Raw genomic sequence first — 14,168 nt, 5'->3', positions numbered from 1 at the left:
TTTGTCAAAGTAGCCACCCTTTGCCTTGATGACAGATTTGCACTCTTGGCATTCTCTCAACCAGCTTCATGATGTAGTCTCCTGGAATGCATTTCAATGAACAGATGTGCCTTAACCTATGCATGTCAACATCAGAAGCCTCCTCCCTAAGTTTGTTTTACTCACTGCTTTAGCACACTCCGCCAACAAGGACATCCTTGCCATCTGAATCCTGGTTTAGGAAGGCCACCAAAAATTCTGAGATTTCCATACCCAACTGCAACATTTTCCATCAAGATAGAACTGCCAAAGGGGGAGGAGTTGCAATCTACTGCAGAGACAGCCTGCAAAGTTCTGTCATACTTTTTTGAACATCTAATTTGAAAACTGAACCTCTCCAGAAATAAGTCTCTCACTGTTGCCGCCTGCTATCGACCCCCCTCCGCTCCCAGCTGTGCCCTGGACACCGTTTGTGTATTGATCGCCCCCCATCTAGATTCAGATTTCGTTCTGTTAGGTGACCTAAACTGGGATATGCTTAACACCCCGCCAGTCCTACAATCTAAGCTAGATGCCCTCAATCTCACACAAATAATCAAGGAACCCAATATGTACAACCCTAAATCCGCAAACATGGGCATCCTCATAGACATTATCCTGACCAACTTGCCCTCCAAATACACCTCCTCTGTTTTCAATCAGGATCTCAGCGATCACTGCCTCATTGCCTCTATTCGCTATGGGTCCGCGGACAAACGACCACCCCTCATCACTGTCAAAAGCTTCCTAAAACACTCCTCTGAGCAGGCCTTTCTAAACGACCTGGCCCAGGTATCCTGGAAGGATATTGACCTCATCCCGTCAGTCGAGGATGCCTGGTCATTCTTTAAAAGTAATTTCCTCACCATCTTAGATAAGCATGCCGTTCAAAAAACGCAGAACTAAGAACAGACATAGCCCTTGGTTCCCTCCAGACCTGACTGCCATTGACCAGCACAAAAACATCCTGTGGCGGACTGCAATAGCATCGAATAGTCCCCGCGATATGCAACTGTTCAGGGAAGTCAGGAAAGCAAAGGCTAGTCCAACCCCGGCCAACAGCCCCCCCCCCCCACAGCAGATGTTCTGAAATAGCTGCAAAACCTGAACCAGTACAAATCAGCTGGGCTTGACAATCTGGACCCTCTCTTTCTAAAAATATCCGCAGCCATTGTTGCAACCCCTATTACCAGCCTGTTCAACCTCTATTTCATATCGTCCGAGATCCCTAAAGATTGGAAAGCTGCCGCGGTCATCCCCCTCTTCAAAGGGGGTGACACCCTAGACCCAAACTGTTTTAGACCTATATCCATCTTGCCCTGCCTATCTAAAGTCTTCGAAAGCCAAGTTAATAAACAGATCACCGACCATTTAGAATCCCACCGTACCTTCTCCGCTGTGCAATCCGGTTTCCGAGCCGGTCACGGGTGCACCTCAGCCACGCTCAAGCTACTAAACGATATCATAACCGCCATCAATAAAAGACAGTACTGTGCAGCCGTCTTCATCGACCTGGCCAAGGCTTTCGACTCTGTCAATCACCGTATTCTTATCGGCAGACTCAATAGCCTTGGTTTTTCTAAGGACTGCCTCGCCTGGTTTACCCACTACTTTGCAAACAGAGTTCAGTGTGCCAAATCGGAGGGCATGTTGTCCGGACCTCTGGCAGGCTCTATGGGGGTACCACAGGGTTAAATTCTCGGGCCGACTCTCTTCTCCGTATATATCAATGATGTCGCTCTTGCTGCGGGCGATGTCCTGATCTCCCTCTACGCAGACGACACCATTCTGTATACTTCTGGTCCTTCCTTGGACACTGTGCTAACAAACCTCCAAACGAGCTTCAATGCCATACAACACTCCTTCTGTGGCCTCCAACTGTGCTTAAACGCTAGTAAAACCAAATGTATGCTTTTCAACCGTTCGCTGCCCTCACCCGCCTGCCCGACTAGCATCACCACCCTCGACATCATCTACAAAATAGCTTCCAATACCCTACTCAGCAAACTGGATGCAGTCCATCACAGTGCCATCCGTATTGTTACCAAATCACCATATAGCACCCACCACTGCAACCTGTATGCTCTAGTCGGCTGGCCCTCGCTACACATTAGTCGCCAGACCCACTGGCTCCAGGTCATCTATAAGTATATGCTAGGTAAAGCTCTGCCTTATCTCAGTTCACTGGTCACAATAACAACACCCACCCGTAGCACACGTTCCAGCAGGTATATCTCACTGATCATCCGCAAAGCCAACACCTCATTTGGCCGCCTTTCCTTCCAGTTCTCTGCTGCCAGTGACTGGAACGAATTGCAACAATTGCTGAAGTTGGAGACTTTTATTTCCCTCACCAACTATCTGAGCAGCTAACCGATCACTGCAGCTGTACATAGTCCATCTGTAAATAGCCCGCCCAATCTACCTACCTCATACCCATACTGCTCTTATTTTATTTACTTTTCTGCTCTTTTGCACACCAGTATCTATACTTGCACATCATCATCTGCTCATTTATCACTCCAGTGTTAATCTGCTAAATTGTAATTATTCACTCCTATGGCCTATTTATTGCCTACCTCCTCATGCCTTTTGCACACACTCTTTTTTCTACTCTGTCATTGACTTGTTTATTGTGTTATTGGCTTGTTTATTGTGTACTCCATGTGTAGCTCTGTTGTTGTATGTGTCACACTGCTTTGCTTTATCTTGGCCAGGTCGCAGTTACAAATGAGAACGTGTTCTCAACTAGCCTACCTGGTTAAATAAAGGTAAATTTAAAAAAATAAAAATAAAAAACTCGCCAGGCTAGATGGAACGCTACTGTCCCACCTGACCAACATCCAGTGAAAGTGCAGGGCGCCAAATTCAAACTACAGAATTGTAAATATTTAACATTCTTGAAAATACACATGAAATATGTCAAAATAAAGCTTAACTTCTTGTTAATCCAGCCAATGTGTCAGATTTCAAAAATGCTTTATGGCGAAAGCATACCATGTGATTATCTGAGGACAGCACCCCATCAAACAAACACATGACAATAATATTTCAGCCCGCCAGGCGTGACACAAAATTCAGAAATAATGATATAATTCATGCCTTACCTTTGAAGATCTTCTTCTGTTGGCACTCCAAAATGTTGCATAAACATCAGAAATGGTCCTTTTGTTCGATAATGTCCTTTTTTATATCCATAAAAACTCAGTTTAACTTGCACGCATCAGTCAATAATCCACCCAGTTTCCCTCCGTCAAAATGCATATAAAATGAATCCCAAATGTTACTAATAAACTTTTCCAAACAATTCAAACAACATTTATAATCAATCCTTAGGTATCCTAATACGCCAATAAACTTAATTCAAATTTAAGACAGAAAATCATAATTGTCTTTACCGGAGATAAACAACAAAGAACGCGCTTTCCTTCACGCACTTGGAATCACTAAAGCCAAAATGGGAGCCACTGGGAGCCAAAGGTCATTTTTCTAAAAACCAGCCTGAAACTCTTTCTAAAGACTGTTGACATCTAGTGGAAGCCCTAGGAACTGCAATTTGGGAGGACTTGGGCTTATAATTAAAATTCAAGCCATTAAAAACAGTGTTTTTGGGATGACGTTTTTGGGATGGTTTGTTCTCTGGGTTTCACCTGCCATATCAGTTATGTTATACTCACAGACATAATTTTAACCGTTTTAGAAACTTTAGAGGATTTTCTATCTAAATCTAATTATATGCATATCCTAGCTTCTGGGCCTCAGAAACAGGCAGTTTACTTTGGGCACGCTTTTCATGCGGAGGTGAAAATAATGCCCCCTATCCCAAAGAAGTTAAAAGTTAATGTGTGGAATTTATTTCGTTCTAAATGCATTTGAGCCAATCACTTGTGTTGTGACATGGTAGGGTTGGTATACAGATGATAGCCCTATTTGGTAAAAGACCAAGTCCATATTAGGGCAAGAACAGGTCAAATAAGCAGAGAAAAAGGACAGTCCATCATTACTTTAATTAAGACATGAAGGTCAGTCAATACGGAAAATTTCAAGAACTTTGAAAGTTTCTTCAAGTGCAGTCGCAAAAACCATCCAGCACTATGATGAAACTGGCTCTCATGAGGACCGCCACAGGAAAGGAAGATCCAGAGTTACCTCTGCTGCAGAGGATAAGTTCATTAGAGTTAACTGCAACTCAGAAATTGCAGCCCAAATAAATGCTTCATAGAATTCATGTAACAGACATCTCAACATCAACTGTTCAGGGGAGACTGCATGAATCAGGGCTTCATGGTTGAATTGCTGCAAAGAAACCACTACTAAAGGACACCAATAAGAAGAAGAGACTTGCTTGGGCCAAGAAACTGGGCAATCTACATTAGACCGGTAAAGATCTGTCATTTGGTCTGATGAGTCCAAATTTGAGAATTTTTGTTCCAACCGCCATGTCTTTGTGAGATGAACAGTAGGTGAACGGATGATCTCCGCATGTGTGGTTCCCACCGTGAAGCATAGAGGAGGAGATGTGATGGTGCTTACCTGGTGACACTGTCAGTGAATTATTTAGAATTCAAGGCATACTTAAAACTAGGATAGGGGGCAGCATTTGGAATTTTGGATGAAAAGCATGCCCAAATCCAACTGCCTGCTACTCGTCCCCAGAACATAAGATATGCATATTATTAGTAGATGTGGAAAGAAAACACTCCGAAGTTTCTAAAACTGTTTGAATCATGTCTGTGAGTATAACAGAACTTATGTAGCAGGCGAAACCCAGAGGACAAACCATTCAGATTTTTTGTTTGTTTGAGGTCACTCAATGGGTTTTCATTGGGAATCCAGATTTCTAAGGGACTTGCTTGCAGTTCCTACCACTTCCACTGGATGTCACCAGTCCTTAGAAATTGGTTAAGGATTTTCCTTTGTGTAATGAAGAAGTAGCCTTGTTCAAAACGAGGGTCACTTCATGTGTACTGTTTGATAGAGGCGCGTGACCAGAAAGCTAGCATCAGTTTGTTTTCTTCCTGTATTGAACACAGATAATCCCGTATTCAATTTAATTGATTATTGACTTTAAAAAATACCTAAAGTTGTATTACAAAAGTAGTTTGATATGTTTTTGCAAAGTTTACAGGTAACTTTTGAGATATTTTGTAGACATATTGCATAAGTTGGAACCGGTGTTTTTCTGGATCAAACACGCCAAATAAATGGACATTATATATGGACGGAATTAATCGAACAAAATAACCATTTGTGATGTTTATGGGACATATTGGAGTGCCAACAAAAGAAGCTCGTCAAAGGTAAGGCATGATTTATATTTTTATTTCTGCGTTTCGTGTCGCGCCTGCAGGGTTGAAATATGCTTTCTCTCTTTGTATACGGAGGTGCTAGCCTCAGATAATAGCATCGTTTGCTTTCGCCGAAAAGCCTTTTGAAATCGGACATATTGGTGGGATTCACAACACGTGTAGCTTTAATTTGGTATCTTACATGTGTGATTTCATGAAAGTTTGATTTTTATAGTAATTTATTTGAATTTGGCGCTCTGCATTTTCACTGGCTTTTGGCCAGGTGGGACGCTAGCGTTCCACATATCCCAGAGAGGTTTTAACCAGCATGGCTAACACAGCATTCTGCAGCAATACGCCATGCACTTAGTGGGACTATCATTTGTTTTTCAACAGGACAATGACCCAACACACCTCCCGGCTGAGAAAGGGCTATTTGACCAAGAAAGAGAGTGATGGTGCTGCATCAGATGACCTGGCCTCCACAATCACCCGACCTCAACCCAATTGAGAGGAGGAAAAGCAGCCAACAAGTGCTCAGCATATGTGGAAACTCCTTCAATACGGTTGGAAAAGCATTCCTGGTGAAGCTAGTTGAGAGAATGCCAAGAGTGTGCAAAGCTGTCATCAAGGCAAATGGTGGCTACTTTAAAGATTCTCAAATATAAAATATATTTTGATTTGTTTTTGGGTTACTATGTGATTTCATATGTGTTATTTCATAGTTTTGATGTCTTCACTATTATTTTACAATGTAGAAAATAGTAGAAATAAAGAAAAACCCTTGAATGAGTAGGTGTGCCCAAACAATTGACTTGTACTGTACACCATGACTCATGCTGAGCACATTATTTGTGATTGATGAATGACTGAACGTGTCTCCCTTTCCTCTTTGTGGTCGCTGTGAGGGCAACCCAACATGAGCTTACATTACCTTCAGAGGAATGTTCCATATGTTCCGTACACATCTGCTCTGTGTGTTCTGCAACACACACACACACAAACAGACATCTATGACATGTTATGAGCAGCATGTAGAGAAAGGAAAAGGATCTTACCCTGCCTCGGTACCTCATCCTGTCCTAGCTTAGTGTTTGGTGATCTCGCTCTCTGGTCCTTGGTGCCTCTGGAGGCACTGGTCCTCCCTCCTCGTCAGGAAGACTCCCTATGTGTTCTAGTTAGTCTCTCTGTCCATGTGCAATAGATTCAGATTACAGTTACTCTCTCCTTCTTCTCTCTCTCTCGCACACAGTACAGTATACCGTCTCTGTTTCTGTAAGTCTGGTTCTCTCTTCCAAACACACACATACACCCTGCTCTCCCTCCCTCTCTCTCTCTCTCTCGCTCTCTCTCTCTTTTCTCTCAGTCCCTCCTGCTACCCTATGAGGACAAAACACACAGCATCAAGCCTAAATACCAGCAGTTCAACTTGTTTACACCTTCAGCCTGGTAGTCCCATTGACAGATCAAGAAAACATCCTCTTCTCCACTAGTCCGCAAGTTCTTAAACCACCAATCTGAAACACGGGCTGTAACTCCACTTACGCGTCACACATTTGGACCGGAGCAACTTCCAAAAAAGAAAGAGAGAGAAAACATACGAGGGAAAGTATGCTGTCTGAGCCAGACCAAAGAATAGAGGGCAAAGAAAAGGAAGATTTCAAAAGGTTTGGAAAAATATCCAAACAGCCCATGGACGTTAACAAAACATGTAATCGCTCTGAAACTATATAAAAAAGTTACAAAAATCACATGACTGAGGCCTGAGGGCATTATTTCCCTCCCTCCCTCCTTCCTTCCCTCATTCCCTCCCTCCCGTCTTCCCACAAGCTGAGACAGATTTGTAGGAGATGACAGCAATAGAACTGTCACACCAACGAGATTAATTTCATACCCAACCCTCTCCTTTGGCTCTCTTCCCGTCCATGAAAAAAAAAAAAACAGTCCATTCAACACAAGATGCATCACTTTCTTACAATAACACCAGCACAGACATTTCTCTTATATCATTACTCTGTTGCCCCTTCTATGGCATATGTTTTTGTAGGCTACAGGCTATATGTTCACACATTTGTTCACACGTTTTGTGACAGTGTGTTAGTGATAACTATATCCCCTAACCCCTCATGTACAGTACACACAGAGTTTGTGCAGCAGTGCACAAATATTTGTGCACTGCACTTACTTTCACCCTACTGACAGGGTTGGTAAGGCCAAGGTCACTGGTCTCAGTTTGAGGACGACCCCATTGTCCGCCTCCACCTGTGTTCTGATTTCCAGTTACTATCATTTAAACCCCTCCTCCCCCATAGTCCCCTCTCTCTCTTTGCCAACATCATCAGGAATCCAGCCTTGTGGAATTTGAATAATGTTTTCCAGACGGAGACTCTCTCTCTCCCACTCTGAACAGAGTCACATAAGGGCAGTGTGCAGAACAGTGAGATCCAATATCTCTCCACCCAGACCTATCCTAAAAGACCCACAGTGCATGCTATGCTCTCCACCCCCTTTTCACTCAATAACAATAAACAACATCTTTGGATGTGTTTTTACAAATGCTATAAAACATTATTTTTTTGAAAGGCACCCCAACACTTTTTTACATTACCAAATAGAGCCTAAATAACTTCCCTACAATATTCAGTCCTTCTCATAGTAGCATAGACTGACTCTAATTTATGAAATTACAGTTAATTGCATTACCAACTCAAAAACAGCTAAATTGTGCATGATACTGTAGCCTAGTCTAAATCTCCAACGACGAGACATTCTGACAAAAGCTACATGCAACAGCATTGATAGGCTTTATGCCTTTGCCGATAGTTTGTTATGCTCTTTCCCCTCATTGTGTTTTAACTGGTGCGTTTTCCATCACTGGTGTGATGAGGCATGGAGGAATGATAATGATATTTGGGGCAAGGAAGTCTGAGCGAGGCCAGGGGGGATTATCACACTGGATGTCATTCCCACACACACAAAAGCATGTGCACATGTGCACATACATCCATGCGTATGTATGCACACGCAGGTATGTATTCACCCTCACACATACACAGTTTATAACATCAAATATTCATAGGAAGACCAGATCGGTACCACATCAGTAACAAAAACACACACATACACACAGGTACACACACACAAAATGCATGTGTGGTGACAGCGTAAAAGAGGAAGGCTAATGAGTATCAGTTATAATCCCTGGAACAGAGCAATAAACTCATCGTTATCTACACGACAACTCTTGTCAGACTTCTCTTTTTTTCCTGTCGTTTATGCTGCCACCTATACTCCATTTCACCCAGTCTGTTAGTGTTATAGAGCACTGATGCTTAAACAGTGTTCTGTGAGAGAAGGGCTTTGTCCAGAAAAAAAGTATTAGGTGTATGAACAGAAAGTTGGTATTTTTACATTTATTTAACTAGGCAAGTCAGTGAAGAATAATTTCTTATTTTACAATGACGGCCTACCCCGGCCAAACCCTAACCCGGACAACTCAGGTCCAATTGTGCGCCGCGCTATGGGACTCCCAATCACAGCCAGTTGTGATACAGCCTGGAATCGAACCAGGGCCTATAGTGACGCCTCTAACACTGAGATTCAGTGCCTTAGACCGCTGCGCTACTCTGAAGCACCTGTCATTGTGAGGTTGTGTAAACAGCAACCTTTGTATGTGGCTCTGTCTAGTCCACTGGTTCCCACCTTTTTTGCTTACTCTACCACCAACTGAATTTTGCTCTTCCCAGAGTACCCCCTCATGTACATTTTATCAGTAAGCATGTGGTCTCATGAGTGTTCTCAAGTACCCCTTGTGGATAGACCAAGGAATCTGGTTGGGAATCCCTGGTCTAGTCTATGAGTCTACAGTATCACACATCGTCTCCTGCTTGCTGTCCATCTGTGTTTGATTCCCACAGCCAACATCTTTTTCTCCCTCTCCTTTACTCCCCCTCCTTACCTTCACTCACACTCAGCAGTCTCAGGCCCCCTCTCCCTGACAAAACACAGGAGCTGTTCCTCTGAAACCTCACTCACTCTCTACAAAGGCCTACATCCTTTAGGGGTGGGTGGTATACCATATTTTACTATATACTGGTATACAGTGCATGGACCAGTTTACTTTCTATAATGGTATTTTAATGCTTGGTTTGTTAAATGTGATATGCCACGTGTAACGTACATTTTTGTAGTTTAAACCGCAACTTGAGTCGTCCCTCTCCTCTTTCTCTCTATCCATGGCGCATTCCACACAGACTTAGTCCTGACCCGTCACTCAAAGAGCGCATTTGTTGTTGCTTGACCATGAGACACTTCCATTCAGTCTACATGGTCAATGCAGCACATGCAACAATGTTGATGACAATGATGCTGCTTCCACTTTGCTTCTTAATATAAATCCACAAGCGTTCCATAATTACTCTGTTAGTTTGTGTTTCTTACATCTGCAAACAGTCTTTTCTTAGCAAGTTTTAGCTAAATTGTGTTAGCTGCTAATCTCTAGTTAACTGGCTAGCTAGTTAATATATGTACTGAGTCAGAGCAAACGTAGCTAGCTAATACAGCCTGATACCAGTGATGGTGTAGGCCTAAATCAGCATGTTGTTTGTGCAACAGTATCTTCTGACATAGAATAATATGCGAAGCATGAAAATGTTGGCTACATTAAGAAACATTTAACATAGCCAAAGATTATAGGGTCCCCTGGGAAACACTGACTAACACTTTGGTTCCTACCCTGTCGCAATAACTCCTCCCTGGCATTTCCATTCGTTGTCATGTCAAACAACCCTGTATTCAAAGTGCCCACTATAATTTATATTCTATTGAATTAGACATTATATTTCCATGATACCAACAGTTCACCCAAGTTGGTTGATCTATATTGCAAGTAAAATCGCAATTGCAACATTTAGTAAAAAATAAGGCCTAGATTATTTGTCCATATCGTGCAGCCCTACGTGGCAGTGTGGAAATTGTCTCAAATGAGTGCATGAAATGCTGAAATTTATGAAAACGCAGAAAATAATTTCTGCTTGAAGTTGAAAGTGCATTGTGGGGTTGTGGTTACGGGAAACCACCATGGTTGGCCTTTAAACAGAAAGTGGCAGAGAAGAGAGGAGGAAGTGAGCTCAGATCAGGTACCTGTGCATCAATAGAGACACTGTGTGGTAGGCCCAAAAATAGGACATGGCTCATGCAAACACAAGCAACAAACCACACAACAACAGATGAACTGTAGGCCTAGAGACAAAAAGCAACTGAGTGACCCTATGCACTGCAGTTTACACAACAGAGTGCATGGTCATATTTAATAAGCTAATAAGAAACTGATGAATTTTATAAAGGAGTTTGACCTTGGCATTACAGTTGCATATTTGGTGACATTCCGCAGCTGACTGAAATATGTCAGATAATGATGTTCCCTCATGCACCACAGAAAGAGAAAACATATCATGTTCCAGTGAGGAGGGAGGCTCATTCCAAGGTCAAGCTGATCTAACAGAGGAGGCTAGCACAGTCCACAGTAGGGTTGAATATTTTGGTATTTACAAATGTCCCATGTCGGGAATAAATCACTTTTCTCCCGGGTAACCTGGTATTTCCCACCAAAACCGGATGTGTCATTCAAAAGCATTATAAAGCATATGAATATGTCTGGATTTGAAACCTGATGCTACCTGAGCCTGATGAGCAATACATTAAATACATTTTATGAGCCCTACGTAAACGACATTTTATGATTCCATGCCCAAAAAAGCCAAAATGATTGTGCCATTATCCAATAGATATGTGATATACTGTAGGCTACTGCACATTACGCACAACATAAAAACCCATATACAGTGCCTTGCAAAAGTATTCGGCCACCTTGAACTTTGTGACCTTTTGCCACATTTCAGGCTTCAAACATAAAGATATAAAACTGTATTTTTTTGTGAAGAATCAACAACAAGTGGGACACAATCATGAAGTGGAACGACATTTATTGGATATTTCAAACTTTTTTAACAAATCAAAAACTGAAAAATTTGGCGTGCAAAATTATTCAGCCCCTTTACTTTCAGTGCAGCAAACTCTCTCCAGAAGTTCAGTGAGGATCTCTGAATGATCCAATGTTGACCTAAATGACTAATGATGATAAATACAATCCACCTGTGTGTAATCAAGTCTCAGTATAAATGCACCTGCACTGTGATAGTCTCAGAGGTCCGTTAAAAGCGCAGAGAGCATCATGAAGAACAAGGAACACACCAGGCAGGTCCGAGATACTGTTGTGAAGAAGTTTAAAGCCGGATTTGGATACAAAAAGATTTCCCAAGCTTTAAACATCCCAAGGAGCACTGTGCAAGCGATAATATTGAAATGGAAGGAGTATCAGACCACTGCAAATCTACCAAGACCTGGCCGTCCCTCTAAACTTTCAGCTCATACAAGGAGAAGACTGATCAGAGATGCAGCCAAGAGGCCCATGATCACTCTGGATGAACTGCAGAGATCTACAGCTGAGGTGGGAGACTCTGTCCATAGGACAACAATCAGTCGTATATTGCACAAATCTGGCCTTTATGGAAGGGTGGCAAGAAGAAAGCCATTTCTTAAAGATATCCATAAAAAGTGTTGTTTAAAGTTTGCCACAAGCCACCTGGGAGACACACCAAACATGTGGAAGAAGGTGCTCTGGTCAGATGAAACCAAAATTGAACTTTTTTGGCAACAATGCAAAACGTTATGTTTGGCGTAAAAGCAACACAGCTCATCACCCTGAACACAACATACCCACTGTCAAACATGGTGGTGGCAGCATCATGGTTTGGGCCTGCTTTTCTTCAGCAGGGACAGGGAAGATGGTTAAAATTGATGGGAAGATGGATGGAGCCAAATACAGGACCATTCGGGAAGAAAACCTGATGGAGTCTGCAAAAGACCTGAGACTGGGACAGAGATTTGTCTTCTAACAAGACAATGATCCAAAACATAAAGCAAAATCTACAATGGAATGGTTCAAAAATAAACATATCCAGGTGTTAGAATGGCCAAGTCAAAGTCCAGCCCTGAATCCAAACGAGAATCTGTGGAAAGAACTGAAAACTGCTGTTCACAAATGCTCTCCATCCAACCTCACTGAGCTCGAGCTGTTTTGCAAGGAGGAATGGGAAAAAATTTCAGTCTCTCGATGTGCAAAACTGATAGAGACATACCCCAAGCGATTTACAGCTGTAATCGCAGCAAAAGGTGGCGCTACAAAGTATTAACTTAAGGGGGCTGAATAATTTTGCACGCCCAATTTTTCAGTTTTTGATTTGTTAAAAAAGTTTGAAATATCCAATAAATGTCGTTCCACTTCATGATTGTGTCCCACTTGTTGTTGATTCTTCACAAAAAAATACAGTTTTATATCTTTATGTTTGAAGCCTGAAATGTGGCAAAAGGTCGCAAAGTTCAAGGGGGCCGAATACTTTCGCAAGGCACTGTATGTACCTAGCTATATGCTCTCTTTGGTAAATAAATTAAACTAGCTCCAGTAGGCTAATCTTTTTTAGTGTGAACTGTATTACTGTATTGTATTATACTGTATTAAATGGCCTGGAATTACGCACATCGTTCAAACTATGATTAAGCAGAAGAGAACATGTGATTCTGGTGCAGCACATGAGGCCTACAAGTTACAAGTATAGGATAGCAAATTTGATTTTAATTTTTGAAATATAATAGGGCCTATTTGTATAGGTTAATTAGTAGACTTTATTTGTATTGTTCATTTAACCTTTATTTAAGTAGGTAAGTCAGTTAAGAACAAATTCTTATTTACAATGACGGCCTACCCCGGCCAAACGCTCCCTAACCCGGACAACACTGGGCCAATTGTGCACCACCCTATTGGACTCCCAATCACAGCCAGTTGTGATACAGCCTGGAATTGAACTAGGGTCTGTAGTAACACCTCAAGTACTGAGATGCAGTGCCTTAGACCGCTGTGCCACTCGGGAGCCTAACATTACCAACCCCTACTCTATGTATTTTCTACATTGTAGAATAACAGTGAATACATCAAAACTACGAAATAACACATATAGATTCATGTAGTAACCAAAAAAGTGTTAAATAAAGAAAAAAATATTTAAGATTTGAGATTTTTCAAATAGCCACCCTTTTCCTTGATGACAGCTTTGCACAGTCTTGGCATTCTCTCAACCAGCTTCACCTGGAATGTTTTTCCAACAGTCTTAAAGGAGTTCCCACATATGCTGAGCACTTGTTAGTTGCTTTTCCTTCACTCTGCGCTCCGACTCATCCCAAACCATCTCAATTTGGTTGAGGTTTGGGGATTGTGGAGGCCAGGTCATCTGATGCAGCACTCCATCACTCTCCTTCTTGGTAAAATAGCCCTTACACAGCCTGGAGGTGTGTTGGGTCATTGTCCTGTTGAAAACAAATGATAGTCCCACTAAGCCCAAACCAGATGGGATGGCGTATCGCTGCAGAATTATGTGGTAGCCATGCTGGTTAAGTGTGCCTTGAATTCTAAATAAATCACTGACAGTGTCACCAGAAAATCACCCCCACACCATAACACCTCCTCCATGCTTTACGGTGGGAAATACACATGTGGATATCATCCGTTCACCTACTCTTTGTCTCACAAAGACACGGCGGTTGGAACCAAAAATCTCCAATTTGGACTCATCAGACCAAAGGACAAATTTCCACAGGTCTAATGACCATTGCTCATGTTTCTTGGCCCAAGCAAGTCTCTTCTTATTATTGGTGTCCTTTAGTAGTGGTTTCTTGGCAGCAATTCAACCATGAAGGCCTGATTCACACAAGCTCCTCTGAACAGTAGATGTTGAGATCTGTCTGTTA

The 14,168-nt window shown here is 42.2% G+C and overlaps 1 protein-coding gene across 4 annotated transcripts in view; it reads right to left on the bottom strand.

Moving 5' to 3' along the window:
• Window positions 1–14,168, bottom strand: part of LOC135548470 (unconventional myosin-Ic-like) — a 38,699-nt gene that overhangs the window by 22,562 nt on the left and 1,969 nt on the right. Inside the window, exon 1 of one of the 4 annotated variants that reach the window (XR_010456831.1) lies at window positions 6,365–7,045. The exons of 1 other annotated variant lie outside the window; for it this stretch is intronic. Coding sequence is in view for 2 of the 3 variants with exons in the window: in XM_064978103.1 (XP_064834175.1) it covers window positions 6,365–6,382 (18 nt within the window). In the remaining variant the exon portion in view is untranslated. Of the gene's footprint in view, window positions 1–6,364; window positions 7,047–14,168 lie in introns of those variants that run through there. 2 more of the 4 variants (XM_064978103.1, XM_064978101.1) reach the window with 2 other exon arrangements.

This window comes from Oncorhynchus masou, chromosome 11, assembly GCF_036934945.1.
Source record: "Oncorhynchus masou masou isolate Uvic2021 chromosome 11, UVic_Omas_1.1, whole genome shotgun sequence".
NCBI classification, from domain to species: Eukaryota; Metazoa; Chordata; class Actinopteri; order Salmoniformes; family Salmonidae; genus Oncorhynchus; species Oncorhynchus masou.
This window is presented reverse-complemented; position numbering and strand designations above follow the sequence as displayed.